This window comes from Hypomesus nipponensis, chromosome 22 (assembly GCF_054491055.1).
Source record: "Hypomesus nipponensis isolate SF chromosome 22, ASM5449105v1, whole genome shotgun sequence".
Taxonomy (NCBI): domain Eukaryota; kingdom Metazoa; phylum Chordata; class Actinopteri; order Osmeriformes; family Osmeridae; genus Hypomesus; species Hypomesus nipponensis.
Window position 1 is genome coordinate 7,184,424 of NC_140382.1, and position 27,718 is coordinate 7,212,141.

Consider the following 27,718-nt stretch of genomic DNA (forward strand, 5'->3'; position numbering starts at 1 on the left):
TTTCAGGAATGCTTAAAGGGCTGTACTGTACACATTCATACACAGGTAAATCTCTATTTAATTAGCTATAACACTTGGTTACAGGACGATGTGCATTATTAGTTTATTAATTACTTGTGACGTAATTAAATGTCCTCCATATTTCCGGTGAACGGCAAAGGTGTTTTTTTTTTTATCATTTGGGAATTAAACGACCTGTTTGCCTTAGTGCGTGAGTCAGTCTCTTACTATTACCAAATCTTTAAGAAAACATCTGGGTAAATGGCGAGTTATTCATTTTAGGGAAATAAACAGTTACCACAGAGCAAAGGTAACTATTGTTATAAGTAGTTTTTTCAACTAAGCTAGTGCACTAACAGATTTTAGGTACGCTAGCTAGCTAGCTATCGTAACGTCATTAGTGCTAGCTAGCGTTCTAGTCTACCTACTGTTCCAAGCAGGGTTCTTTTGTTCCAGCTAGCTATGCTACTACGCATCTAACATAATATGAGATAGTTTGCTACAATAATATCGTTGTGATAGGTAACAAATTGGTTAAGTGTGTTCATATATTAATGGTGTGGAATACAATGCTTGCCAGGTATGTATCTAGTCCGTTAGCTGTGACTGACGTGATGTGTTTGCACAGAATACACGAACTGATGCCATCGATGATGCTCAGACTCTCAATCTTACCATTTTACATAGCTGTAGTAGCCTAGCCCCATCTCATTGACAACCTGATGTGATGGTGTAGGTTAAGTTACTTGGTCGAGCCATAGTTGTATTTTGTCAGTTATAGATTAGGCTAATGATGTCAATTGTTGACAGCGGTGGTAGGTGGATGTAGCTCTAATATAATCTGTACGACACACATCTAACTACCTCTTACCGTTAGTTAGCTAGCTAGCTAGCTCGCCAGGTAACTGTAACTCTGGACGTGATTCCAACAGGCTAGCACACTCTTCAGTAATGTTGTACGTTAGTCTCAGCGAGGGGTTGCATGTCCAAAGATTCTAGAATCTTTTTCTTTTTTTTCACATTCAAATTTTGAAAACTATAAACAGTGAGTTAAGGGGCAGACACTGTTATAACTTCTAACATAGCCTAATTTTTAATTATATGTCATAAGTTACGGTCATAACATAATAAACGATAGTTAATGGCCGCGTTTCCCAGATTCGTTAAGCTCTTAGCGCTTAAGAGCTTCTTACGAATCTGGAAAACGCGGCCAATGTTAGCTAGTGGCAAAGTGAGCTTGGGTTGGTGTTACCATGGCAACCCAGTCTTTAACGGTGGGACATCCCAGCCAAGTTTTGCATGACCTAGGTCTGGTTTGTGAGCTCTGAAGTGATTGTATTGTCATCATGGATTAAAACCTTGTCTATTCTACGACCCTTCCCTCACAGGAAAAAGGAGCTCTTGATGGAGGACTGCCTGCACACTTCCTCAGAGAACCTGTCTAAGCTGGTGCGCTGGGCCCACAGCCACGGCACGATCTGCAGCCTCATCCCGGGCCTCAAACACGTCCTCACCGAGGGTTCCCATGGCAACCTCACCGCCATGTGGGGATGTGGTGCGGGCCACGCCTACCACTGGCCTCTGACCTCCTCCTGCAGGCCAGGGCAGAAAGAACGTGTTTCATGTTACCAGGACAACCGGGGAATACTCTCTGAGGCGGGACCCCAGACCGGCGCCGGCAGTGATCGCTTCCTGGCCAGGGCCTCGAAGGCCAAAGGGGGGAGCAACCAGACGAGGGACTTGTGTGACTTCTCCAACTGTAGCGAGCCCTCGGAGGCAGACGACAACACGGAGGAGTTTGGCAGCAACCTGTTCGACACGGCGTGCGAGTCGTCAGCCACGGATGAAGACGGGGAGTATGAGCCTCAGCACCCTGCCAGGAAGAGGGGGGGCACCCCGGGGGGGACGGGGGGTCTGCGGTCAGAAGACAGGGCCGTGAAGAGGATCAAGCTGGAGGCGTCTGAGGACTATTACATGGTGGCTAACGGCCAACAAGCTCCAGCAACCGACTCAACCGACCCAAAGGCCACAAATGCCTCCGCCCGGCCATATGTGGGACACGGCTTTCCCACCAAGCCTTCCTCTGGGGATGGAGACTGTCTGGTTGCCTCCTCCTCCTCCCTACTCTGCTCATCCGCCCCTCACACCTCTTTAGCCAAGCTGGCCTGTGGCCTGGCACCCCAGCCTTCCATCATACACCAGGAGCTCTGCTCAGGGCCCAGCCAGAACATGAACCTCTCCAGGGAGACCCGGCCGGGGGGCCCCAGCCCCGGTGACCTCCTCCTGGGCTCTGAGGAGCTGCTGAGGGCTGGAGAAACAGGCCTGGGGGAACTGAAAGCTGAGCTGGAGCTGGCAGCACAAACTCTGGCCAGCAACACAGACACCACAGGAGAAGCAGCAGGTACGCTATCCTCAACGCTGACCTCCGCCGTTTAGACACCACCACGGTTGTGGTCTCCACGTGTGTGCTCCATTTATTTGGGGTGTTGACCTGTGTTTGTGTGTGTGTGTCGCAGCGGGCCCGGCGTCGGGCGAGATCGAGCGTCTGCGCGCGCTGCTGCAGGCGGAGAGGGGCCGCAGCCAGCTGATGGGGGAGACCATCAGCAGCCTGAAGCAGGACAAGGAACTGCTCCAGCAGGAGCTCACCAAGAAGGCCGAGCTCATCTGCGACTTCCTGCAGGACCAACTGCGTCCAGGTACCGTTTTTGGACGCTACGCGCGCGAACAGCACACACACACACCCACATCTCCTGTTGGTGTCGTCACATTCTCCCTGTCCTCTCTCGCTGCCCCTCCAGAGAAGAGGAGGGCTCACTCGTCCAATCACACGGAGGCGGGCAGCTCCCACATGGCGTCGTTTGTTGAGGAGGCGGCCTTCGATTCGCCGGTGCTCTTTGACTCCTTCGAGGAGGTGGAGCTCCATCCCCTGGATCGCCACAGAGGCCTGAAGAGCAAGAGGAACAGGGATGGAGAGAACACGCGCGTCCGGAGTAAGCCCTACACACTTACATCATATCCCCCTAACCCCTGTACCCTACACACTTACATCATATCCCCCTAACCCCTGTACCCTACACACTTACATCATATCCCCCTAACCCCTGTACCCTACACACTTACATCATATCCCCCTAACCCCTGTACCCTACACACTTACATCATATCCCCCTAACCCCTGTACCCTACACACTTACATCATATCCCCCTAACCCCTGTACCCTACACACTTACATACTACACTAACTACCCTAACTAACTACACTCAACCCCCAACTCCTACACCCTAACCCTTGTACCCTACAAACTTACATACTACATTAACTACCCTAACTACTACACTCAACCCCCAACTCCTACACCCTAACCCCTGCACCCTAACCCCTCCACCTCAAGGTCTTCCAGGGTCAGGAGTTGCATTCTAACCCTGTCTCCCTTCCCCAGTGAAGAACGTCGTCGGCGTGATCGCCCGCTACATGGCGGCGCTGCAGGAGTTCAAACGCAGCGTGTCCATGAAGGTGGCGTTCGACCGCGTGGGCGTGGACCGCAACACCATCTCCCGCACGGCGGCCATTGCCGAGCTGAGCCTGGCCGCACCCGAGGTCTTCCACGCGCTGGCGCCTTGGGATGAGAAGGAGGAGACGCTGGCACACTATGCCCACAGATGCCGGCAGGCGATGGACGACAACATCAAAGCCAAGATCAAGAGCATGAAGGCCAAAGGAGACCTGCTGCCAATTGTCAGCAAGTAGGTCCAGCAAGTAGAAACCATTGACTGGCTAGGTACCTCAAACTGGCTAGGCTAGGGACTTGTAGAGGTCTGGGCCTGAGTATGTAGTGTGTGCCTGTCTTGGTGTGGGGTGGTCTAAGGGGCTGGGACCTGGGGTTGAAACGTGTTGTTCAGAATGACAGGAGCTCGTGGGGAGGAGATGTTTGGTCTTGGGAATGTCTCCTGAGGATGACCCTGTTCAGGTGGGGTCAGTGGTTTTATCTGTTGCCTGTCTGTCCTTAAAGTCTGGTTTAAACTCAATCACTCAACATTTGACTATCATGTGATTGATAGTTGAATGCAACTATGAGCCAGCCTTACTTCTGCCCCACCATCCCAAACCCCTGGACTAACCAAAACCCTTAACTTTATTGTTGGGCACAAAAGAGATTCACCATAATCACTAATATTTATGTGAAAAAGATATGTTGTTTTTAATCATGTATATATTCTTATTAGAGATCCCCAGTCCAGTAAAATCTTTCGCGTGTTTTTGTTATTGCATGTTCACTTTTAGCTGTGATCTGGTGTGGTCCGTTTTAAGCTGTGTGTGTGTTTTCTTCTCTAGAGTTTCTGGGCATCTGTGTCCATCTGCAGTCAGAGATTGTTTTAACACTGACACATCCTTCTGAGCCCACCTTGCAGAATGCATAAGCTGTTATCAGCAGTGGGAAAGCAGAAGGCATATGAAAAATATGTTTTCCATCAAATGGTCTTCTTTGCAAATCTCCATGGTACATACTCTCAGATTGATTTGAATACTTGGGCTTGGCACCATTGACATCTATAAACGATCCCAGCTAACTACTGAAAGCCTGGCTATGACCTTCAGCCTCTGAATATTCTGTAGCTTGTCTGACCCTCATGTTTTACAATCAGACCACCTAAAAGCCTGAGGACTTATTTGACTGTTACACACACACCTTAAGAAGACAATTCGAAAAACAATGCCTGACCTACATATGATGATGTTTAATGATGAAATGATAAACGTATACAGTACTAATGAATAATAAGTGCTTGGGAAAATATGACAGCTGGAAGCTGTGTTCAAATTTAATAGCATTGGTAGTACACTTACTGTTCACTTGATCTTAAATTGAATATGCCTTAATAAAAACATTACAAAAGCAAAACGTAATCCACACATATCACATACACCCCCCCCCCCCCAATCTGTCCCTCAGTCTCTCCCACCACCTCTCCTCTCCCACCCCCCACCCCCTTCCCACCCCACTCCTCATTGTCCTTCGGGGTCTAGTCGAGGCAAAACTGGCAGGATGAGGTTCCCAAAGGACGAATCTTGGGTGATGAAGAATCCGGAAGAATGAGCGTGAGCATGCTGCAACACAAAGGCAGGATCACCTACTACAGTGGAACTACAAATCTTCCCATGTTGGCAAACCTCCTGTCGAGGTACTGAAGATAATAAGCATTGAGAGAGTATCGCCAGACAATAAACAAGACTCAAGAATAATGAATAAATCAAAGGCCCTCAAAATGGCTCTGATGCAAAGTCTCTCTCGCATGAAGGCAAAATCTAAATCCTAGACGGGACAGGTATGTATATATTCGGTCTCAACCTATCAGAAGTCTTCTCCAGCCACAGGCCAAATGAACCCTGGCCCTAGGCACCAGGTTCTGACCGGCCCATAGATGGACTGAAATATAAATGATATGGATATTCCCACAAGAGATGGCATCTGTCAAAACCTATGGTCAAAACTAATCTACTAACTGTCTAACCTGTGAGACCAGACTTACCTGAAGGGCAGCTTTCTGCTGGGCTGCAATATGCTGTTGCTCTGCATGGTCTCGGAAGTCTTTATTTACTGCTGGTCTTGATAAAGGGATACTGGGAAAAATAAAAAAAATAAAAAAGGGGGGGGGGGGGGGGGGGGTTACGCGCTGAATAAATAGATGTATGTCTACAAAATAGAGGTGTGAGTCTACAAACCTCGCTCCAGGATTAATCGTCTGGTTTTGAATAAGGCGCCTTTTCTCCTTATCCAGTTCAGCCAATATGGCAACGCGGTTTTTGTTCTGGAAACCTTTGAACAAAATCAAATATATTTAGATTAGTTGTCAACAAAAAAAGTGGTGGCACACTTTGATGTTTAGGAATCGGTTGTCTTGGCAATACCTACCCTGAGCAGGAGGATTTGCGGCCATGTCAATTTGTGTCTTCTGTTTTGCTCAGCAGCTTTACTTCAAGAAATACTGCCTGGGCTGGGCAGGATGAGGCTAAGATAAAAGACAAGGAGTCTATATGAGCTGATGTATGTCATTTATCGGTTGCAGACCATACCAGTATCTCACTATGCTTACATGATTAGCGAGCCGTTTAAGTTTAGCTTTTATTTACCACACACAACGTAACAGAATCAATAAAACCACGTGATATATGCAGCATTTTGTTTCACTACCGGGTACTGCTATTTTACTTCCGACTCTGGTTAACGTGGATCGGAGAAACTGGCCTCAGAAGTCCTCAAAGGCACTTCCGGTTTTGTGAATTTGCCTTCAAAATAAGAGTGGGGCTAAAAAAGTTAACTAATGTATGGCGCAAAATAAATTGAAAATAGCTGATCTGAGTAGGATTAACTCTAACTCTAAAAATTGTTTAGAGTTCTGATTATTTTAGTTTTTTTTACTCTGACCTCTCAAATGTCAACGGGGTAATCAGCATACCAACAAGTTCGTGTTAGTTTGGAGAAGTTTAGAAGAGGGTCAGTATAATGGTCAGTTAATTTGTTAAGTGCTTATCATAGGCCAATGGTTTCTTACGTTTGCATTAGTGAATCTTAGATTACTAAATGGCAGCTTAGTACCTAACTTGAGTTCCCTCATTATCAGAAATTGTTGAAATATAGTTTTACTCAAAAGTTTAAATAAAGCAATAAAATCTGTTAAAACAAAAGTCATTTTACACCCGTGCTGATGATATAGGCCATACCAGTATTATTGCATATTCAGATACCTCTCATCCTCTTGAATCCATTGCATCCCCATCTGGAGGGGAGGGAAAAGGTGCAGTTGACACTGTAGGCTATCATCATTTGAACCCCAAAATACCTACCATTTTAACAGTTGATTAATGATTTCACTTGAAGAGTTTACTTTGGACATTAAAATTGTATAAAAACTAGTTAGTTCAATTACCTTTATTTTGAAAAATGTGGAAGAAGAGGAAATTAAATTATTTGTTGTGGCCGCCTTTACCTTGTTTAGTCCGAGTCAGCTGACAGCTGTGTGCAGCCAGCAGCGGGTGTACCATCTGACACACAGCGCTGGAATAATCTCCAAACCAATCACTCTGTCCGGGCCTGACCACAAAGATAGAGATAGTCATATCGAAAAATCCCTTTTGGTTCCTCTTCGCTCGCACAATGAGTGCTGGCACTCCTAAATCACTGGCGTCGTCAGGGCAGCTACCCATCCAGGAGGTTTGCCACCCTCTCTCCGCGGAAGACTCCGCTCTCACACCCAGTCCAGATGTAGCAAACACCGCCAGCGCTGGGGATAAGGTAAGACATCCACAGGGACCAGCTGCACAACGGAGGATAATCATAATGCACAGTGTATAATAATATATTATAGCCATGGCTTTATTATACTAACACAACCAAACTAGTTTAAAATTAGCATAATGCTAGCAAACAGACATTTGTGAGATTGATGCCAAGCGTGATTTATATATGAAAAGCCAGTATGTTCTCAGCTCCATATTTAGTAAAAAAGCCATTCTTTTCATAATAGAAACCAGTGTGTGTGTGTGTGTGTGCGCGTGTGCGCGCGCGTGTTTGTTTATATGTGTGCACCAGTAGGTCGTATCAGTGCTATGTATGTAGACTGGTTAACCATTAACCCTACTGTCTCTCTGTTTTGTTGCTTCAAGGCAGCAGGATAGGCTTACTGCTAGCTTGGTCCTGGCTGGCAACATCATGAAATGTAGCTTAGAATCTCCCCATCAGCAGAGAATGTCTCGACACTGCACTCATTGGGGTAGCTGACAGGCGAGGAATACTATACATTTGTTTAACAGTCCGAGACAGAATCAAGCAAGACCTCAAACAATAGAATCACTGTTCACTGAAGCAAGAACGGAGAATACAAAAAGAGAGAAAACATTCTATCGCTTCTTTGTTTGTATTTTTGTTTCCCCTGGTGATGCAGAGCTGAACATTCCTCCCTCGCTTCTGTCCGCCCAGGAACTAAGCTTACCCAATGGCACGCCGGTCGAAACCTCCAGCCCCGCCTCATCATCCTCTCTCCTGAACCGCCTGCAGCTGGATGATGACCCTGACGGAGAGACTCGTGACCTGTTCGTTACCGTGGACGACCCCAAGAAGCATGTGTCCACCATGGAGACGTACATCACTTACCGCGTCTCCACCAAGGTCCTCAGCACCACTCACCCGTAGTGTTTGATCTAGACAGGGAGTGCAAATTGAGTTTGTCTCTCACACTGATGTGCCAGAAGATTCTGTGGGAGAGGCTCTACCAGAACAGTGCACTGGCAGCTGCAGGAAGGAATGAAATCTCAGCTATTTCCTCTAGAAGTAGGCACAGAGTTTAGCTACAGTATATGAAGGTGTATGCAGTAAGGTAAAGCGTATATCGATCTGCAGGCAAGGGTCTTATGGTTTTCTCCCTGTGCTTTCAGACGACGCGGGTTGAATTCAACCTCCCAGAATACTCTGTCAGGCGACGCTATCAAGACTTTGATTGGCTGAGAAACAAGCTGGAGGAAACTCAGTCCACACACCTGATTCCTGTAAGTTTCCCATTCTCCATTCTGGGGCCGGATTGTAGAAACAGCTGTCTGTTCCAGATCTACAACCTACCACTTACATTTGATACAGAGACGAGAACCTATATTCTGCACAGGAACTCAACTACTGTTGTGGATATAAAACCTTGAACCCACTCTGTATCCCAGTAACCTTTTAGATGAACTTGGTTCTCCTTGTTCTGCTCGCAGCCTCTTCCAGAGAAGTTTGTGGTGAAAGGCGTGGTTGACCGTTTCTCTGAGGAGTTTGTGGAGACGAGGAGGAAGGCGCTCGACAAATTCCTGAAGCGGGTGGCCGACCATCCTGTCCTGTCCTTCAACCAGCACCTAAATGCCTTCCTCTCCTCCAAGGTCAGCGTCTCTTATCATTCACCTCCTATACAGGTCATACTTGGATGTCCTGCGAGGCCTTAATGCTGTGTAATAAACATGGATTCATGTGTGTCTGTGCTGGCGTGTTCAGGACCTGAACAAGAGACAGGGCCTAGCCTTACTGACGAAGATGGGGGAGTCTGTCAAATACGTGACGGGGGGGTACAAGCTGCGGGCGCGGCCGCCCGAGTTCATCTCCATGGGAGACTACCTGGACATGTTCACCCAAAAGCTGGGAACCATCGACAGGATCGCTCAGAGGATCATCAAAGAACAGTCCGGTATGGCCTCCACTCCTCTCCTCTCCCACACCCTGACCTCTGACTCCTGAACCCTGACCTCTGTCCTCTGTCCTCAGAGTACCTGGTGGAGCTGAGGGAGTATGGACCCATCTATTCCAGCTGGGCGGGGTCGGAGGTCGAGCTGCAGGAGCCTCTGGAGGGGGTGGCGGGCTCCGTGGCCACCAGCGGCAGCGCGCTGGAGGAGCTGACGCTGGACATGAGCGAGGATTTCCTGCCCGTGCTCCGAGAGTACGTCCTCTATATCGACTCCATGAAGGTAGGGCTGTCTCCGTGGTGACCATGCATGAAGCATTCTCCGCTCCAGAATGGTGTTTAACCACTCGTAGCTATCATTGTTGGACATCTTTTTTATTCCTCTCTGACACTTGACACCTGACACTGCATTCCAATCACATGCAACCATTTCATTGGCAGTGGCGGTGTTCAGTCTCTGAATGTGTGCCTTGTGGAGCGCTTAAATCCTACTGTGAAAAAGTCCCTCGACAATTCATTTGGTGACGCCTGAGTTTGAGCTAGGCCTGCTTCCTGTTGGGTTTTCCTGGCCATATGTGATGGACATGATTCTGTAACCTTAAACCCTCAGTGTACAGGATGTAGACTCGTTTCACTTCCTGTTTCCATGCTGACAGCATTACAACACACACAGCCAGAGATCTAGTGTTGAACTACAGAGATAAAAGTCAAACTGGCCGAGTGGAGAGTGTTGGGTCATAGAGACAGAGAACAGTCTCGGTTTTACCCATAATTCATGAAATCAACAATCAGATCAAACCGTTCAAGTGTAATTGCTGTGACAAGCCAGTTCAAGTTGCAGTAGTTACTCAGATTCTTACTAGGTGTGTGTTGCTGCTGTTTGCAATCTAGAATGTTCTAAAGAAGAGGGACCAGGTGCAGGCAGAGTACGAGGCGAGGCTGGAGGCTGCAGCCCTGCGGAGGGAAGAGGGACTGCCGGTATGACCTTCTCCCCCTCCCCTCTTCTCCTCCTCCACTCCACTCTCCTCTCCTCCTCTTCCCCTCTCCTCCTCTCCTCTCTTCTCCTCTCCTCTCCTCCCCCCTCCTTTCCTCCTCCTCTCCTCTCTTCCTCCTCCTCCTCCTCCTCCTCCTCCTCCTCTATTCTCCTTTCTTTCTCTTCTCCTCTCTTCCTCCTCTCCTCCTCCTCTCCTGTCTTGTAGTTCAGTGCTGTGTGTCCCCCTGCAGGTTCCTGTCGAGGTGGAGAAATGCCAGGACCGCCTGGAGTGTTTCAACGCTGACCTGAAGGCAGACTGGGAACGCTGGCAGAGCAACAAGAGACAGGACTTCAGACAGCTGCTCACGGGGATGGCCGACAAAAACATCCAGTTCTACCAGAAGGTTAGCTCGTTGGCTCCCCCTCCTCTTCCACATGTCAACCATGTTGTGGTCTCTCTCTGGTTTGGATTTTGAGCCTGTTGTCGTTTCTCTCTGGGTTTCAGTGCCAGGCGTCATGGGAGTCCATCATTCCACTACTACATAACAAAAAGGAGGGCGAAGAGGAGGAGGAAGAGGAGGAGGAGGAGGAGGAAGGGGAAGAGGACAAAGAGGAGAAGAAAACGGAAATCAACTGAATGTGAGACCTCCTGCCCCCGAACACCTCCTCTTCACTCTTCAACTTCCTGCACAGAGGAGGAGCAGGACTTCCTGTCTCTCAGATACTCTCGCTGAAGGAGGTTCTGCCTCCAGCTCCCAGTGTCTCCACCTGCTGGACGGGAGCGTGTCTACGACACAGACGTGAGGTGCCCTCAGACTCAACTCTCTCACCTGACTGGTTCTACTGGGAGCCAATGCCCGAGCCTTCCTCTCTTGGACTGTCTGTCTGACAGCCAATCAACCAATAATGCTCAAGGAGCATTTAACAAAGGACCAGGAAGTTTAAGAAGGAAAAAGTGAAAGAGAGAGGTGGGTGGGGGAGAGAGAGACGGGCATCTAATATGTATAGGTTTTCAGTTACATGTTTTTGTTGTTTTTCTCCTGAGTTAACTTTTGCCAAGGATCCTGAAGTCAGTGAAGATGAAGTACATCTTTTGCCAAAGATGGAAAACACTTCTCATAGTTTTCCTTTTCTCGAACCTGTACAGAAAACTGGTCTGCACGATGAAGGAGGAAGATGCTCGCAGATAATGGTCTTAATTTGAACAAACACAAATGTGTTCCCCTTGTAAAAGGCTCCTGTAGACTGATGCCTGCTATTTCAGCGTGATATACAGTCCAAAGAGTCTCAAGGGATTGGTATGACATTTGACAGCTCTTTGTCTGTGTTGCTAGCCAGCAGATAGCTCTAGCTTAGCATTGCAGGCTGTCAGCTTGTTGGCCCACTGTCTGTAGCTAGCATCTAGCAGTCCCTGTGCTGAGCTGACAACAGTTGCTCTGCTCTGGCTGTTTCATATTTAGATTGTCTTTAATTATCACTGCTTTCCTCTGTAATTGGAACTACAGCTCCCAGCCCAGCCAAGCCCCAAGGTACCGCCTACATTGTGGAGCAAGAGCAGGCTATTCTGGTTCTGGGTATTATTCAAGGTCAATTTAGGGTTTGCGTTTAACAACAGAAGCTTGAGTTCTGCGATTGGGGAACCATTGTTTTTGATTTCTAACTGTTGAATCACTGTTACAATGTTACTCAGAGAGACTCCCCCTGTCAAGGTAACGAGCACATTATGTTTTTCATGGGACATGTGGGAGTGTCTGCCTCCTGGTGTCCAAAATGTAGAACTGCAGACTGGACATGTAGGTACAGCAGTCTGCTGGCCACAGGTTAGGTGTGTGCTGCGTCTGCTAACATTTATATATGCTCCTCTTTGTAGCTTGGGAGATGAGATGGACCAAATGTGAAACATCCATGTCTTGGTCAAATACTTAGAGATCCAAACTCCAGTATAGTACGAAAAATATAAGGTGTTGGAACTTGGTTTGCACCTGAGTTGTACTTGACCAATGTGTGTGTGTGTGTATCTATTCCTCCTGCTACTTCTCCTTACCCTCTATCAGCTACACCTGTGTTGAGTGTCCAGGCAGCTACAGATGTCTCATTAGGTTGTCAGTGGTGAATTTGAAGTTACCAATTAATAAACTCTCACACAGACCGCATGAAGGAGGGCGACATGACATCCAAAGTTCTGCTCAAATTGCAATATGTAGCTCCCTATTTTTCTATTCGCCTACGGTTCAGTTTGGTTGTGAAGACCGGGGTTTTCTGACAGGGGTATGTGTATATGTGTGGGCACTGTTTATAATACTAAAGTAAGGGCAACTGTGCTCTGTGCTGGCTATATAGGTCTGTATACATGCTGTGTGGACGTTTGTGTGTCTGTTTTTTCTACTCTTTCACCTTGAGGTTTTCTTTGCCAAACGCAGCCTGTTTAACCTTTTCCCTTTCCTCCTGCCCCCACGTGTGCATTGTTTACTATTGCATTCCTAATCATGTACATTTTGATGTTGAAATAACAACATATTTGAATAATCACCTCTACATCTGTTGTTTTGATGCAATTTTCTTTACCTCAAATTATTTTGAATATTGGACCAATAAAAATAGAATGTATTTAAATCATGTGTTAAAATCATGAATACAAAGCAAGTACAACATTAATTTGTATTAATTTTATTTATTTGAATTTTAACATCATCATCATTGGCTTTGTGAAGTAAAACAGGCCCAGTCCCAGCTCTTGGCCCATGTCCACAGTGCAACACACCTGGCCCACCATAAACAGTTGATGTGAGCAGTCTTTGTTCCTAACCCTTTGAACAGTCCTCCTGTTCCTAGTGCTAGTCACCTTTCTTCCCAATGGTCTCAGTCATGCAACACTTCAGGGGACGGTCACCTGTGTCACCTGTGCGTCAACGCACAGAGCTGAAGCTGTGACGGCTGATGCAAGCCTTCAGTTCCTCAATCCATCCCATCGATGCAACATCATCAGTCTCCCTGAATCCTCTCATACTCATTCCTCTTAGACAGTCTGCACCCCACCACACTGAAACACACACAGGGTATAATTACAGCTTGGTCAGGTCTAGTCTGATCTGGTCTGGTCTAGTCTGATCTGGTGTGATCTGGTCTGGGCGAGCTCTAACCTGATGGGGATGGTGGCCAGCACCGTGACGATGCTTGACAGGGTGAAGACAAAGCCGGGGATCCAGTCCAGAGTGGCCTGGTAGACGCGGGTGTAGATGGGGGTGTAGGCCAGACTGGCTACCTTGAAGGACAGCTGCAGTGAGATCAAGAGAATACCTGGAGGGGCCGAGAAAATGACATTGAGATCAGGATCATACCTGGAGAACCAGCGGAACAGGGGGATCAGGATAATAGCTGGTGGAACAGAGAGTGGGACATGGACAGTGACATGGAGATGAGGGTGAGGCCTGGAGACAAAAAGAGGGCTCATCTACAAGTCCAAGAGGAAGTGACAGTGTGATGAAACCACCCGATGACATCCGGCTTTATGACATCAGAGGGAGTGCAGAGTAAACAGATCAGTTCCTTGAAAGTCCGGCATGCTGCGCAGGAACTTCAGACAGCCACACACCTATGTCAGTCAGCTGACACCCAGCCACGGGCACAGACCTCTGGAGGGGCAGGGGCCAAAAATAAGAAAGAGCCCTTACTTTTTTCAGCAATCTCTAAAATACCTACATACACAGGACACATAGCTAAACCTGGCCTAAAAAAAAGAATCCGCAGCACTTTAACCTTGGGAAAGCTTTTTCTCTAGAAAATGTTCAGGCACTGAACTTTTTGGACTTGGGTGCCTATTTGTCATGTTCCTATGTACTCTTTGGTTGTGTTGAGAAAAAAAAAGGAACTAATACAAATTTTTAAAAAAACATGGCCCCCCTTCGCCCCTACCTGTGCACATGACTGCCAACACCACACACCTTTGAAGCACATGCCGGAGGATACTGCTCACTGACGTCAGCTCTGACTGACACCTGAGATCATATACTCCACCTTGTAACAGGCCTGAAAAGCACACGCACGGGGAAGACACATACCATAGGAGGAGCCTTTCACCTGCTTGGACAGCAGGGAGCGGATGGTGGGCATCGGGATGAGGGCAAACAGGGTCAGAGACCGAGCTGGGGAAGACACACACAGAGGTGAATGAGTCAATGGTGACGCACGCACACACACCGGAGAGCTATTGGCGACCTAGGTTACTGTACACACACACAGGAGCCTGTATGGTCACATACCACACACACAGTGGAGATTAACATAGACAGTTGCATCAGCTCGGCCCCGGGGGTACGCACGTGTGAAGAGATATGGTTGTTTTCAGACCATGGTATTGAGTGTGTGCGTGTAAATATAATAAAGCAGCCGTCCACTCATTCTCACTTCCCCAAAAACACAAAGCTCTCCAAACACAGTCAGCAAACAGGGGACAACCCTGGGTTCCTGTCCCCTCCCCGCTAACTGGGTTCCATACAGACCTCTATTAGATTTGAAATATGGAATCATTATTTCTTTCTGAACTGAAATTTGCTCCTGGTATGGGCTCTATAACGAAAAAACGAAATTCCTGATGATTTATACACAAGTGGTCTAGATTGTGCCAACCCTTCTGTGGCCTTATGTGGGCCATTAAGTTGAAACCCACCTAGGTAGGCTACCTACTCTGACACGTCCTAAACAGTCACGAAAGGCTCAGGCTTTGTTTGTGCACAGTAATAAAAAAAAAAATTACAGGTTAGGATAGGTAAAATCATACGATTTAAGGCATTAAAACATATAAACTATTGGATTTAGTTAAAGCACCAACCATTTAGTATTGATTACATATTTAATACAAACTTACCCAGGTAAAACATGTAGGTTTCTGTCACAAACGCCATAAAGTAGATTCCCACAGCGAATGACAGCATACCGATGATTATGAGGCTCACGTCGCTCACCCAGCGGGACATCACCATGACACCAAAGAAGCTTGTGAGGAACACCATGAATCCGGCTGCGTTACCGTATCCCACCTGGGTTGCGTTCCAGTTGAGCGGCTCCTTCATCTCGAACGACACCAGGATCTCCATCCCGCCACCGACCGCCACGTCGTACAAAATGCCACCGGCGAAGAGCAAGGCGATGTTCACTAAACTCCTAGAGTTGTGACTGATCAATCCCTGGTTCTCGTTCTCGCTTTCCGGACCAGTCACCTGTACGCGATTTATCTGAAGCAGGAACGTGGAGTGCAGTAAACACACGAGATAAAAAAACACGCTCAGCCCCACTAGCAGGCTGCCCTGCTTGAAAGTCGCCGTGTACAGCTGGAAAAGGTGACCGGAGGCTAGGCTACCGAACAGTCCCGCCAGCCCGTATATCAGTTCAACGCGCATCATGTCAACGGAGCGGTCGTCCTCGGTTGATCTCAAGGACACCAACGCCATGACGCCAGCCCAGTAAGAACAGAAGCCACCGCAGAGTCCGTGCAAAACTACCCCACCGTAGAGCGCTTCCAGGGGCCAGCCCAACATCACGACCGACAGCAGCACCGCTCGGGACAACAGGTAGCCTACCAGGGGAATGACGATGGGGATCTTTCGGTAGCCCCGGTCCCCGATTTTTGCCAGGATGATGGCCGGGATGATGGGAGTGAACTTAGCTAATAAGTTGTAAGTCATGTAGAAGTTGGTCATAGCTCTCTGACGACTGTCCACCGTTGACGTACCGTTGATGGAGTCGGTGGCGTTAGCGCATCGCTCCTTCACCACCATCTGCAAGCCGGTGTCAAAAAAAGCGCTGGCCAGCTGAGCGATCAGGACCACAGTCTCAATGCGCTTAACGAGAGACCAGAGACCCATCCTAGTATCCAGCAAGCTATATTTATTTAAAGAAAAAGTGTAGCACTGTTTTACATATATAGTTATATCCACAGCTGAAGGAAAACGCACTAAACTTCAACAAGTTCAGTTATGGTCGAGTATGTGAGGTGTTTCCAGTCGGAGTGCAAAGCTGCGATTCTGCGATGCTCCGTTCTGCAATTCCCTCCCATTTCCGCATGCATTGCCGTTGATCACGCACACAGCGGCTCCTAACAGGTTGGGCAAGATTACCGGACAGCATCACTGAAGAATGGAGCTATTATAAACGTTGTGGATTTTTGCCTGAGTCAATTTATTTGCCTTCTACAGGACTACACCCTTTGATTCTCCCTCATTCACGTAACAATAGCTGTTACATATCAAACACAACCGGTGCAAAACAATAAAATAAAAATCAGTAGTAGACAAATGATACCATTTTCATTTTAATGAGAAAATAATGATATAGGGGTATGATGTGAGCCTTGGCTACATGAGCTATAAAAGCATAATATGAACATAAAAGTGGTTAATATATAAACCCAGGCTTAACATTGAATATAATGACTCCATCCGTACATACTGATCCCCACAGCTCCTCCATTCCATGCTCCCCCCCCCCTGTCATCATCTACTCTTGATCTACTCTTGGTGTTTATTGTAGTGTGGAGCAGGCAGAAGGAGGCAGATCTTCCCTGTTCCTCCTGGTCTTCCTCTCATGACATACAGACATCCCACCCCCACCCCCAGACAGAAGTAAAGTAAGCCTTTTTCCCAGTTACAACGATAAATACAATCATCACCACCATCAAATTCAAACACAAAACGCAGAATAACGCACAGAAACAATGTGTGTTTTTTCGGTGTGCATTGGTATATCATTATATCCTACAACATACCAAGAGGAAGGACTGGACTTCCTCCAACCAACGTCCCAATCCATAACTAGAGAGAAGGTTGTCATATCGACTACACTGCCATCCCATAAATCAACTGCCCCCTGACTGTGCCCAGAGGTCCTCACACAAGGATACATATCTTAGATAAATGCGCATACATGGTCTTAAAAATATAAATATTTTCCACTCCCAGGGGTATGATCTCCACTGCATGGTCAGTCTCTCATATAAAACCATCTGTAAGTGAAACCCATCAACATTAGCAGGTGAAACCTGCCACCTTTTACCTGTCACCTTGTTATTCATCCTGCACCTCATTCTCATCAATACAAGCATCAGGCATGCTCGGACTCCATCTCTCATTCTCTCACTTTCTTTCTGTCTCTCTTTGCTGGTCTCTCCCAGCTGTTCTCTCCCTTGGATAGTCTCTCCAATCTCTTTTTGCTGGTCTCTTTAAAGCACACAGTGTCTCACACTCTTCTGTGAACACAAACAAGTTGTCAGGTAAGACAGGCAGTCAGCGCTTTAAAAACCCTCCATCTGACTCTAGTCCAGGAACAAGCCAAATTAACAGTCATAAAGGGCCAACACCCCGATAAATACTTTTCTGATATATTATATGCATATAAAAAAGCAAAGATTTTTCTAGAACACCACGAGTAACTGTCAGACTCTTCTGGAGCTTCGGTCCCCAGGAAGCATTCGGATTGGAGGGTGGTCTTTTATGTTAATGGTGGTATGTGTGAATCAGCAGTAGTGTGGGCCCTCTGATTGATGTTCTGGTCTGATACTAACAGGTACGATCAGTCTTATTCACTTATTCTCTTATTCATACACCGTGGTTTTTGGATGACTGTGATCATAAAAAGAGCCTCAAATGACAGATCAAACGTTCCCTTGTATAGTTAGGTCAAAAATAATATCAAGATATTGCAATGTCTCCCACCATTCACCATAACAGGCCTCTAAAACACAATAGCTGCTTACATCCGAAAGCGCAAAATTAAACAAGCAATGCCAATATGTAAAAACAAATGATTTTAGGAATACAAAAAAAAGACAATCTAATAAACCTAACAAGACATAGAACAGAATTTTGCAAATTGCAAGAGCAATTTTTCTTATAGAGTTGGTTTCAGACAACATTCACTCTGAAAGCCTCCTCATTTCTATAACTGTGTTGTATAGTTGTGATATTAACTTGTGTGTGTCTTTGAGCATGTGTGTGTGGAGACTCTACCATATTTACAACAGCATGGACTTAATACTCCGTATGTGTCATTACATTAATTTTAACTCCATCTATCCATCCATCCATCCATCCACCCTCCCCCCCCCCAACAAGTCCAGTAACACTAGGTAATGGCTAGTAGCATGGCAGCTGAATGATGACCCCCGAGAAACAGTGGTGATATACAGTAGGAGAGAGAAAAATACTCATGCACTGAATCAGCAGAGAATCGGCCCCCTTTACAGTCTACAGCTTTCTGACCCTTTGTCTTTGTCATACATCCACTACTCATTTATTTGTTTTAGTCTGAAAGTACAGAACTCATGTACAACCTGTGAACAGTCAAACGTTACAAATGACCTTTGACCCCTACCCCCTCCAAACAAGCCCCCCCCCCCCCCCCCGTTGTCGTTGTAAGCGGTGAGTCTCCTGAGTATTGCTCAGGGCTCCCGGTCAGCTGATTGGCCAGTGGTTAGGTCATGTGATCAAAACACTTCAGAAGAATAAATACTGCTGGGTGCCCCGCAGGGCCTTCTCCTCTCTTTTTCCTCTTCCTCTTCCCACCTTCCTCTTCCTTCCTTCTTTTCCTCCTCTCCCACCACCACTGATTGTCTTATAGCTTTAATGAAGTCTACTCTTCCTCCTCCTCTTCCTCTTCCTCCTCCTCTTCCTCCTCTTCTTCCCCCTGCCCTTCATCCTGGTTGGCATAGATACCAGCCTCCCACTTCAGCGCCATGTTGCTCTTCCTGCGCGTCACCCTTGTAGCCTCCAGCACCTGAAACACACCCAACAATCAGTCAGAAACTTGGAGGTCAAAAACCGTTCCAACAATAAACAGTCACAGCAATGAACAGCCAGGCAGGCAGAAGCAGTCTGGAGCTGAGGCTCTAGATGAGGCGGAACTAAAGGTGGACCTAGAGGCGAGACTTCCGACTGCTCCTGAGGGAAGGTTTTGCCAACTGTCTGCATCACCTAGCTGCCTAGGTCAATTACTAACTGTCCACCCGGTCACATACTTGGAGTGAACATTATTTAACTCATTTAAACCAAATGGTCAAATCAAAAGTACCTCAGTTAGTTACATTGAACTAACTGTCATTGATCTGTGTAATTGACCCAGGTATGCTACATCATCATCACACTCACACATTTCACATGACCCAATAGCTAAACCATACACTTAAATGAAGCACACCTGGGTAATGGGAATAGAATGGGAAGAATCTGAATCCAGAGTGTTTTCACAGCAAGATGTGGAATAGATGTCACATACACATGCACCTGAACCCCATCACCCTCTCCCCTCCCTACAGCCGATCAGTTCCCCCCTCGCCCTCCTTAGCCAACACTGATGCAGCACACTGGAGCTCAGCCCTTCTCACAGGCCCTACACTGAGACAGGGCCACAGACAGACATGTGATAGTACAGAATGATATGCTACAGTTGACTTTATATGACATTTGCCATGGAGATCTACCTGTGGCCCTGGACTGAATACTGGAGGGCCAGGTACATGACCCTGGGGGGCAGGTAGGGAGGGGGCATGCCACAGTCAACACCAGACTGGTAGGACACACACATATCCATACACAGACACAAGCACACACTTCCACAACGCACAGGCACACACGTGCGCACAGCAGAGACACATGCAGGGAGAGGTCAGCAGATTTGGTACCTCAGTGGTCACCTCACAAGCCAGCAACAGACGGGCATACTGACCAAGAGGAGAGACAACGTTAGAAGGTGGTGTCAACAACAACAACACTGCAGCAGCAGCAGTGAAATGAACAGGTCCTTCCTCCTTAAAAGGTGGATGTGAAACATCAAGCGCTTATCATGGTTGAAGGAGACAGCTTTGGGTGATGTGAAACTGCAGACTGGGGACGATGATGATGATGATGATGATAAGTGATGAAATATACTTTCAAAATGTAAATGATCTTCATCTAGATACAGTGGATAAAATGTGTATGTCCGTGATTAAATATAAATAAATCAGATAAGCATATCAGATGTGTGATGTGTGACAGATTACAGAAAGTACAGCTCATGTAGCCGTCTTTCTTCTTCCAACAAAACACTTGGCACAGGCCTATTGGGTTGGCATGTTGGTTCATGATTGCTTTCAGATTTGGTATTAGTTTCAGATGTTGTTCCCAAATGTGAGTCTGACATTCAACCGCTGAGAGATGAACTGTCTTCTCTTCTGTTTCAGTTCTGCTCTCTTTAGGAAAGTCCCACTGCTCTGCTCTGTCACAGCAGGGACCAGTCACATTACAGCATGTACAGGTCACATGACAGGAAGTCAGTTTGAGGCATACTGACATATGGGGGTACTCATTTTTGCCCAGTCTTGTTGGTTATTCTGATGAGTTAATTCTGTCTAGTTGCTTCTTCTTGTAAATGAGTTCTGTCAAATCAATTTAGTGAGTGAATGAGCAAAGTAGGTTTCTCTTGTTAGCTATTCTTTCTAGTTAGTCATCATAGTTAGTTACCGAGAGCAGACATTATTCTGATGACTCCTTCAAGCTAGTTATCTCCGTCCTATTCAGTTAATCCCCCTGGCTAATCTGGATGATGGTAGATAATGTTAAAAGAACCAGAATATTTTGTGACCCCCCAGGACCATCACTGAGTGTGTTTCCCAGAACATAGAGTATCAGACATATCACCACCCAATGTGCCCCTGCCCCCGCTTCGCCCACTTCCACCTCAGACAGGATACTCACGCTGTTGTCTTCCTGTTTGTCACGCCTCTTCACCTTGTGGGTTTCGTAGTCCTCCATCAGGGTCTGCATGAAGTTCTTGGGTCGCCCCCCAGAGTCGTCGCTGCCCTGGTCAGACAGGGGGGAGGCAGGGGGGCCCTCCGAGAGCGAGGGGGACACTGGGGGGGCTGGACGTATCTTCTCAATCTTACCTACAGATAAAACAACAAGATTGGGCCACAGTTTGTAAGGTGCAGTTCTGTATCTGACCACCAGATGTAGCTAAAGACCATACAGGCCTGCCTGCACACACCAACCTGGGGCAGTCCTGGATGTCAGGGTCAGTCTGGCTGGCAGGCTGTTGGTCTTCAGCTTGTCGCCAGGGGAAACCGTGACCCTCTGACTGGGTCTGTTGCCAGGGGCGTGGCCAGGGGCGTGGCCAGGGGCGTGGCCAGGGGCATGTCGGACCCCCAGCGTCTGACGCTGCTTCTTCAGCTCCTCCTCTCTCTCCTGTGCAGCGCGGATCTCCTCCTCAATCATGGACAGGGTCTTCTGCTTCCTGGAGCGCAGACGGAATGGGCCGGCGCTCGGCTCTGCCTCAGGGGCGGGCGTCGCCGCCGTGCTCCGCAGCTCGGCTGCCTCCGAGTACTTACTGAAGTAGCTGAACTCCTGCTTCTCCCTGGGTGGGCTGGACGGGGGTGCAGGGTAGGGCTGGGCTGGCCTGGAGGGGGCTGGGGCCACGGCTGGGGCTGGTGTGGGCTCAGGGGCCGCAGCGAGGGCTCTGGCGTAGGAAGACTGGACTCTGATCCTGGGCCCCCCCTCCCTTCTTTCTGGCCCTGGGGAGGGTCTTTGGGCTGGGGGGGAAGTTGTGGGCGATTGATGGGGGTTGGGGGATAGGGTGACCGAAAGTTTGTCTGGGGGGGGCTGCTGGGTTGGGGCTGGGGGTAGAGGGGAAGTGGAGGGGAAGGAGGGGGAAGACAAGGTGAGAGGCAGAGGGGAGGACTGAGTCTGGGGGGAGGACAGGGGGGAGGACTGGGTTTGAGGGGAGGACAGGGGGGAGGGCAGGGTGTGGGTGGAGGAGAGGAGGGAGGACTGGGTATCGAGGGAGTTTGCGGGCCGCCAATCTTCCTCCTGAGACCCTAGGGCGTGCTGGATGGCGTTGTGGACGAGGATGCCCGCCTGATACTCCAGCTCGTCCTCGCTGGGTCCGGCATACCCAGGGGGAGAGAGTGGGCCTGGCTCCAGACGGCCGTTTACCGGGGTGGTGGGCTGTGGAGTGGGCGGCAGGCTGAGGGCGTCCTGGTCAGACACTGTGTCCAGACTCAGGTCATTAGACAGGGTCTCCAGCACCGCCGTGTCCTGGGAGCGCAGGGACAGCTCGTCCAATCCCGAGTCAAACTCCTCCAGGTGGTAGGAGGAGCCAAGGGGCGGGGCCCGCCCGTCCGAGTCCTCCTCCCTCAGGATTGTCATGACGGCACGCGCGCACGTGAAGTCTCCGCCTCCCTCCTCCGCCCAGGTCATGTCACTCTTCCCAGGGGGAGGAGACTCTTCCGAGCTATAGCTGATCATCTCTGGCTGCACCGTGGTGATGTCACCTGGCTCGGCCAATGGGCTGCGGGCACGGTTGCCCGTGGAGACGGAGAACGGTTTGGCGGAGTAGATCTGAGGAGCCACGTCTCTCCTGGTCCCGCCCCCCTGCTTGGCCTGCTCACTCTGCAGGAACTGCTTCCTGGCGGCCAGGAAGTCGATCTGCTCTACCACCACATCCTCTCTGGGGGTGGACTCTGGGAGATCAAAGGTCACCACTGGGGGCTGGCTCTGCAACACAGTAGAATAGAACTGACTAGCATGCCAAATACAGTAAGAGATATGCAATGGAGTAGAACACGATATTGTAACTATAATAGAGAATTTACATAATCTTTTACCAAATAGGCTACTTAATATATTCGGTCATGTGTTTCTGTCTCAATGGGAAAATGCTGTATAAGACTGTAGACCCTCCTCCTCCAAAGCTCAGACACCTACAGCCATGTGGGCGTATCCGGGGCCCTGCGAGCGCTGCTGCTTCCTCTGCTGGTACTTCCTGTGTGAGTCGAGCTGCTCCGGGTCCAGCTCCTCCTCCAGGGTTCTCTCCTGGGGAGGGTTCCACCACTTGGTGGCGATGCCTGGGTTCTTCTTCACGGCCTGGCCGCGGATCAGCTCCAGGCGCTCCTTCTCCAGCTCCAGCATCTCCTCCGAAGGACGCACCTTCTTCACGCGCACCTCCTCCGCGGGGCTCTCAAACAGCCGCGATGGCTTCCTCTCCTCCTGGAACGCTCGTAGCTCGAAGGGCGGCGTCTCCTTCTTCGAGGAGGAGAAGGAGGATGAGGATGAGAAAGAGGAGGAGGAGGAGGAGAAGGAGGAGTCTGCCGAATGGCCATTGGCCTTGGAGGGATTCACTTCCTGGTCAATAAAGGTGGTCTGCCTCCCGCCCTCCACTCTGACCTCCTCGCCAGCAGGAGGCGCCATGCCAGACACGAGAACTGAGGGGGAAGAGCCGTCAATGTGGACCTCGCTGCGCTCAGGCGTGGATGTGCCATTGGTCGGCCCGTCGGTGGATCCATCGCAGCCATTAGCCTCCAGAACTTGGTCCAGGTAGCGTATCTCCTGGGCCACCTCAGAGTCCAGAACCTTAGAATGGCTTCCCAGACCATTCTGCCCACAATGTTGGCTCTCTGGGTAGCCATGTGGGCTCTCGGAAAAGCCATGTTGACTCTCGTGGTGTGCGTCCAACTCCATAGTGCAGTGTGTGGCTGTGATGACACTGACGGCGTCGAGGAAACTGACGGTCTTCAGGGCTCTGTCTCTCCTCAGCTCACCGTCATCCTCCGAGGCTCGTGTGGGCTTCTGAAACACACACAACATATGGAGCACATGCAGTGACATACTCCCGCCAGAAGAGAGAGCTACTTGGAGAACCGGCGTGACACAGATGACTGGGCTGGGAAACTGATAGCAAGGTCTTTGTTTTGGAGTCTGATGGCGTGTCAAATGCTCTACTGCCCCTGGGTGTGCTGGGCCCTGGGAGAGGGGGAAGGAGCTGGGGGAGAGGGGAGACTCCTCTGACTAACTCTATAACGGAGGAATTCAGAGCACATGTCTCTGTCTGGACCTATCAGAGGGATAGACCTCTTGAAAGGATAAGAAAGTGGGAATTAGTGGAAAGAAAAACAAGGAGATAGAGTGGAGAGAGAGAGAGAGAGAGAGAGAGAGAGAGAGAGAGAGAGAGAGAGAGAGAGAGAGAGAGAGAGAGAGAGAGAGAGAGAGAGAGAGAGAGAGAAGAAGACAGAGAGACAGAAGGAACAGAGAGGAGGGACAGCAAGCGTGAGGTGGAGGTGGTTGATCCGATGATCTCGATGAAGCAGGGACACAGAGGTGGTCTTTCAACATTAGCGCTGGGAGGAGGTCAATAAGAAGAAGAAGAAGAGAGCTCCCTGTCTTTCTTCTTTGCGGTTTCTCCCTCTCTCTTTCTGGGCTGTTAAGTGAATGATCAGCAGTGGGGGTCACATGGGCCACCTACAGTAAATCATCACATCCTGGTACTTCTCATTGAGCCATTTTTCCTCCTCTCCTTTCCTCTCGTCTCCTCTCTCTTGCTCTCCTCTCTTCCTTTACTGTCTATAAACACACCCACACCCATCCACCGCGAGGCCAAGTAAATTCACATGGAATTGATTAGGACATTACAGATCATGTGAAGTTTGACACACCTAAGGCTGCGTTTGGAATGTGAAAGGGCGGTACAGCACATACTTCTGGAGTAAATACAGTCTCACAAAACTCTTTTAAGTGTGCATGTTGGATGTGCATGTGTGTGTGTACGTGTGTGCCTGTGTGTTTTCATCTCCCATTGAGCTGTTCTGACATTCCAGACATACCTGAGCTGTCCTCAAGGGCCAGAAGTCTAATACTGCCGATGAGTGACACAGCACACTCTGCTGTGTTCTAATCTATGTAGCTCCCTATCCTAATACAGAATGCTGTGTCATACTCTATTGTCTGTCGCCATTGTAGACACGTCTGGAACAGCTCCGCAACACACAAGACAAACAACCAAAGACTTCCTGTAAAACACACACACACAGAAGTAGCTGTGAGAACTGCTTGCCAACATGACTATAAGACATTAGCCTAGACTGACGTCACACGTTACATACACACTCTTACAAAAACACACACCTTCATCATTCTGCCAAACACGTCAGGCCTCAACACACATACACAAACACACATATGCTTCATGCTTCCAGTGTTACACAAACTGACAGACGTAAGTATATTGCTCCGTTTCCTTTTAAATTGGTCTCTGGTGACTGCATGGTCATGTGATAAGAGTCCAGTAGAAGAACTTACTAACTAACTAACTAACTAACTAACTAACTAACTAACTAACTAACTAACTAACTAACTAACTAACTAACCCACTGACAGTCAGGCAGAGCAGCAGACAGACACATCCAGAAAATCAGACAGAAACAGAGAGCCAGCCAGCCAGCCAGCCAGCTGTTTATATGTTCTACCTTCAGTGTCCCCTTGTGCTGCAAAGTCTGGGATAATCCTCCTTCCTCCCCAAAGCAGACAGCTCACTGGTCACCCTAACTAGTGTGGTAATTAGTTGGTACCTCTTATAAGTATGGTTAGTATTAACTAAGTAGTATTAACTAAACTGGTGACTGAGCAGCCTGGCTGATCTCACCCTTCTCTTGTCTTTCTCTTTCGGTCTCTCCGTCTCTCCGTCCGTCTGAGAGACCAGCTCCCCTCTCCCTGCCGTCCTGTTTCCTCCCCCTTCCTCCCCCCTGTTCCTCTCCTCCACAAAGCCTTCCCTCTCCCGCCACATTCCTGCCTGCCTCTCAAGCTGTGATGTCATCGTTTGGGGGAGTGTCCCCTCTCTTCGGGAGCCCCCGCACACAAAGACCCCCTCTGTACCCCCCCCCCTCACATACACACAAACACACACACACAGACCAAAACATCCAACTTGACCACTGGTCTTTACTCCTCCCTTCCTGTGCAGGGCTCCCCCCTTTCTCCAGCTCGTTTCCTTGTGGGTGCGGACACAAGGGGAGCAGCCTTGCCCACACCTTGAAAGGAAAGAAGGAAGAGTCGAAGGAGGAGGGGGATGGAAAAGGTTGAGGGGGTGAAAGGAGGTGCAGGAGGGAGGAAGGGAGGAGAAGGAAGGGCAGGGTCTATACTGTTAGTACGAGTTGATCTGCACATGTCAGGCATAATAAACTTGGAAATGACTTATCACATTCACAGACTTTACATAGCTAGATTGCCAAGGAGATTGGTCATCGGTGAGTGTATACAGTCTGAGCGAGAGCATGAGCGTGTGTGTCTCTCTGTGTGTGTGTGTGTGTGTGTCTGTGTGTATGCATGAGGGTTTGTGTGTGTGGTTGGTCATGGGACGAACAGTAACCGGAGCCCTGTGGTCCTTTCCTTGCTCATCAAAGGTCCGGGTCAGTTCACTTTCTCTGAACTCCCCTGGCACTAAAACATCTAGGCTCCTCACTCCCGTTTCTCTCATGTGAGGATGGGATGGAGGGCACGTCTTGTGTGCAATGGAAAGTGTATGTGTTTTTGTTTGTGTGTGATGGAGAGTGTGTGACAGAGTCATACATCAATGGATGTTTATCACTCACAGATGTAGTTAATGGAGTTTATAGATCCAGCCTGACAGAGTTGAGCTCATGACCAGCCCTCTAATACATAGTATAACCGACACCCATCCACCTCTCTAGATAGCTAATATCCATTCACCTCTTTACAACTAGATAGTTGTGGCTCTCTACAGCTAGTTGCAGCTCTCTACAGCTAGCTAGCTAGCACCCATATACCTCTCTAGAGCTAGCTAGCAAGCACCCATACACCTCTCTACAGCTAGCTAGCTAGCACCCATACACCTCTCTACAGCTAGCTAGCTAGCATCCATAAACCTCTCTACAGATCGATATCTGGGACCCATAAACCTCTCCACAGATATGACCCATACACCTCTCTATAGGTCGACAGCACCCCCCTTAAGCTCTCTATAGCTAGATAGCTAACATACATACACCTTTGTAGCTACCAAACTCCATTCACCAATCTAACTATGCCTGGCCCATCAGAAAGGAGGTACCATACACCAGCTAACTGGTGCTCTCTTTGGCCAGGGCTGTTCTGTGATGGGGCAGTATTGTTGTCACAGTGGCAGAGCATCATTGTGACAGGTGTTAATGCCCCAGTGGCTGATGGGACAGTTTGTCCGGTCCCCCTAGGTAGCACCTGACAAAGCCTCAAAATAACCTGTAATCTGTCCTCTTTTCTCCTCCTCCCTCCTCTCTCTCTATCTTTGTATCTAACTCTCTGTCTCTCTCTCTCCATGTTCCTTTTAATTTTGCCTTTGACAATACCACGAAATAATGATATTCAATTTGATTTGAGAGTGTGTGAATATGTCCCTGTGTGTGAGGTGACCCGTGTGTTAGAGGCATGTTTGTGTGTGCGTGTGAGAGGACCTATGTGTTACGGACAGACGACCCCAAGGGGCTAATCTCTCATGGGTCATTAAGAGTGGCAGGCCAAGTCCTCTCTGACTGAGAGAGGAGTGGTGGTACAGAGACAGGAAGGAAGACTTAGAGAAAAGTAGAGACAGCATGACAAGGACAGGCATAATGAGGGAGAGAGAGAGATTGAAACAGAGAGGTGAAGAGTGAGGTGGAGCCCTGTTGGTAATGAAGTTAGGATGTCACATCTAGACAGTAAGTGAATAAGATCAGGACATTTTCTCTACTTAACAGAGAGTTAACGCTATTA

At 48.5% G+C, this 27,718-nt stretch overlaps 5 protein-coding genes across 11 annotated transcripts in view; 2 read left to right on the plus strand and 3 right to left on the minus strand.

The window, feature by feature from the left end:
- Positions 1-90: 90 nt before the first annotated feature.
- kiaa1958 (KIAA1958 ortholog) lies at positions 91-4,902 on the plus strand. 5 transcript variants are annotated; one of them, XM_084687335.1, is made up of 5 exons: positions 91-310; positions 1,389-2,401; positions 2,517-2,696; positions 2,799-2,990; positions 3,442-4,902. In XM_084687335.1, exons 2-5 carry the CDS (start codon positions 1,405-1,407, stop codon positions 3,747-3,749), a joined length of 1,677 nt encoding a protein of 558 aa, XP_084543461.1. In that variant the 5' UTR covers positions 91-310; positions 1,389-1,404; the 3' UTR covers positions 3,750-4,902. The 5 variants fall into 5 exon arrangements, with proteins under 5 accessions (XP_084543461.1, XP_084543462.1, XP_084543464.1 ...); XM_084687336.1 differs by having other exon boundaries at positions 91-211; XM_084687338.1 differs by having other exon boundaries at positions 91-207.
- Positions 4,903-4,992: 90 nt separating this feature from the next.
- inip (ints3 and nabp interacting protein) lies at positions 4,993-6,238 on the minus strand. Its single transcript, XM_084687435.1, has 5 exons — positions 6,095-6,238; positions 5,914-6,010; positions 5,724-5,817; positions 5,531-5,621; positions 4,993-5,108 (listed from the first exon to the last, which is right to left on the minus strand). The coding sequence occupies exons 2-5, from the start codon at positions 5,936-5,938 to the stop codon at positions 5,007-5,009; spliced, it is 312 nt and encodes a 103-aa protein (XP_084543561.1). The 5' UTR covers positions 5,939-6,010; positions 6,095-6,238; the 3' UTR covers positions 4,993-5,006.
- Positions 6,239-6,992: 754 nt separating this feature from the next.
- On the plus strand, positions 6,993-12,713 carry snx30 (sorting nexin family member 30). Its single transcript, XM_084686371.1, has 9 exons — positions 6,993-7,293; positions 7,978-8,166; positions 8,433-8,543; positions 8,751-8,909; positions 9,022-9,211; positions 9,289-9,488; positions 10,097-10,183; positions 10,430-10,582; positions 10,684-12,713. The coding sequence occupies exons 1-9, from the start codon at positions 7,156-7,158 to the stop codon at positions 10,813-10,815; spliced, it is 1,359 nt and encodes a 452-aa protein (XP_084542497.1). The 5' UTR covers positions 6,993-7,155; the 3' UTR covers positions 10,816-12,713.
- Positions 12,714-12,833: 120 nt separating this feature from the next.
- On the minus strand, positions 12,834-16,328 carry slc46a2 (solute carrier family 46 member 2). Of its 2 annotated transcripts, XM_084686372.1 has the most exons (4): positions 15,043-16,328; positions 14,237-14,320; positions 13,319-13,475; positions 12,834-13,218 (listed from the first exon to the last, which is right to left on the minus strand). In XM_084686372.1, exons 1-4 carry the CDS (start codon positions 16,037-16,039, stop codon positions 13,161-13,163), a joined length of 1,296 nt encoding a protein of 431 aa, XP_084542498.1. In that variant the 5' UTR covers positions 16,040-16,328; the 3' UTR covers positions 12,834-13,160. The 2 variants fall into 2 exon arrangements, with proteins under 2 accessions (XP_084542498.1, XP_084542499.1); XM_084686373.1 differs by lacking the exon at positions 12,834-13,218 and having other exon boundaries at positions 13,378-13,810.
- Positions 16,329-16,469: 141 nt separating this feature from the next.
- Positions 16,470-27,718, minus strand: part of palm2akap2 (PALM2 and AKAP2 fusion) — a 36,099-nt gene continuing 24,850 nt past the window's right edge. The window contains exons 9-13 of one of the 2 annotated variants that reach the window (XM_084686369.1): positions 22,907-23,767; positions 21,196-22,696; positions 20,903-21,090; positions 19,849-19,887; positions 16,470-18,944 (exon numbers count right to left, since the gene is read on the minus strand). In XM_084686369.1, coding sequence (XP_084542495.1) covers positions 18,801-18,944; positions 19,849-19,887; positions 20,903-21,090; positions 21,196-22,696; positions 22,907-23,767 — 2,733 coding nt within the window. In that variant the 3' untranslated portion in view covers positions 16,470-18,800. The remainder of the gene's footprint in view (positions 18,945-19,848; positions 19,888-20,902; positions 21,091-21,195; positions 22,697-22,906; positions 23,768-27,718) is intronic. The other variant, XM_084686370.1, reaches the window with a different exon arrangement.

Coding starts and splice junctions, on each gene's coding strand:
- inip (XM_084687435.1), bottom strand. CDS start 5,938: ATGGCCGCAAATCCTCCTGCTCAGG. Junction 5,818..5,913: donor CGCAAATCCTCCTGCTCAGG/GTAGGTATTGCC, acceptor TTTTGTTCAAAG/GTTTCCAGAACAAAAACCGC. Junction 5,622..5,723: donor ACGATTAATCCTGGAGCGAG/GTTTGTAGACTC, acceptor TATTTTTCCCAG/TATCCCTTTATCAAGACCAG.
- kiaa1958 (XM_084687334.1), top strand. CDS start 555: ATGGTGTGGAATACAATGCTTGCCAG. Junction 581..1,388: donor TGGAATACAATGCTTGCCAG/GTATGTATCTAG, acceptor CTTCCCTCACAG/GAAAAAGGAGCTCTTGATGG. Junction 2,402..2,516: donor CACCACAGGAGAAGCAGCAG/GTACGCTATCCT, acceptor TGTGTGTCGCAG/CGGGCCCGGCGTCGGGCGAG.
- snx30 (XM_084686371.1), top strand. CDS start 7,156: ATGAGTGCTGGCACTCCTAAATCACTGGCGTCGTCAGGGCAGCTACCC. Junction 7,294..7,977: donor CCGCCAGCGCTGGGGATAAG/GTAAGACATCCA, acceptor CTGTCCGCCCAG/GAACTAAGCTTACCCAATGG. Junction 9,489..10,096: donor TCTATATCGACTCCATGAAG/GTAGGGCTGTCT, acceptor TTTGCAATCTAG/AATGTTCTAAAGAAGAGGGA.
- slc46a2 (XM_084686372.1), bottom strand. CDS start 16,039: ATGGGTCTCTGGTCTCTCGTTAAGCGCATTGAGACTGTGGTCCTGATC. Junction 14,321..15,042: donor AACCTACATGTTTTACCTGG/GTAAGTTTGTAT, acceptor TGTCTTCCCCAG/CTCGGTCTCTGACCCTGTTT. Junction 13,219..13,318: donor CTGGCCACCATCCCCATCAG/GTTAGAGCTCGC, acceptor TGTGTGTTTCAG/TGTGGTGGGGTGCAGACTGT.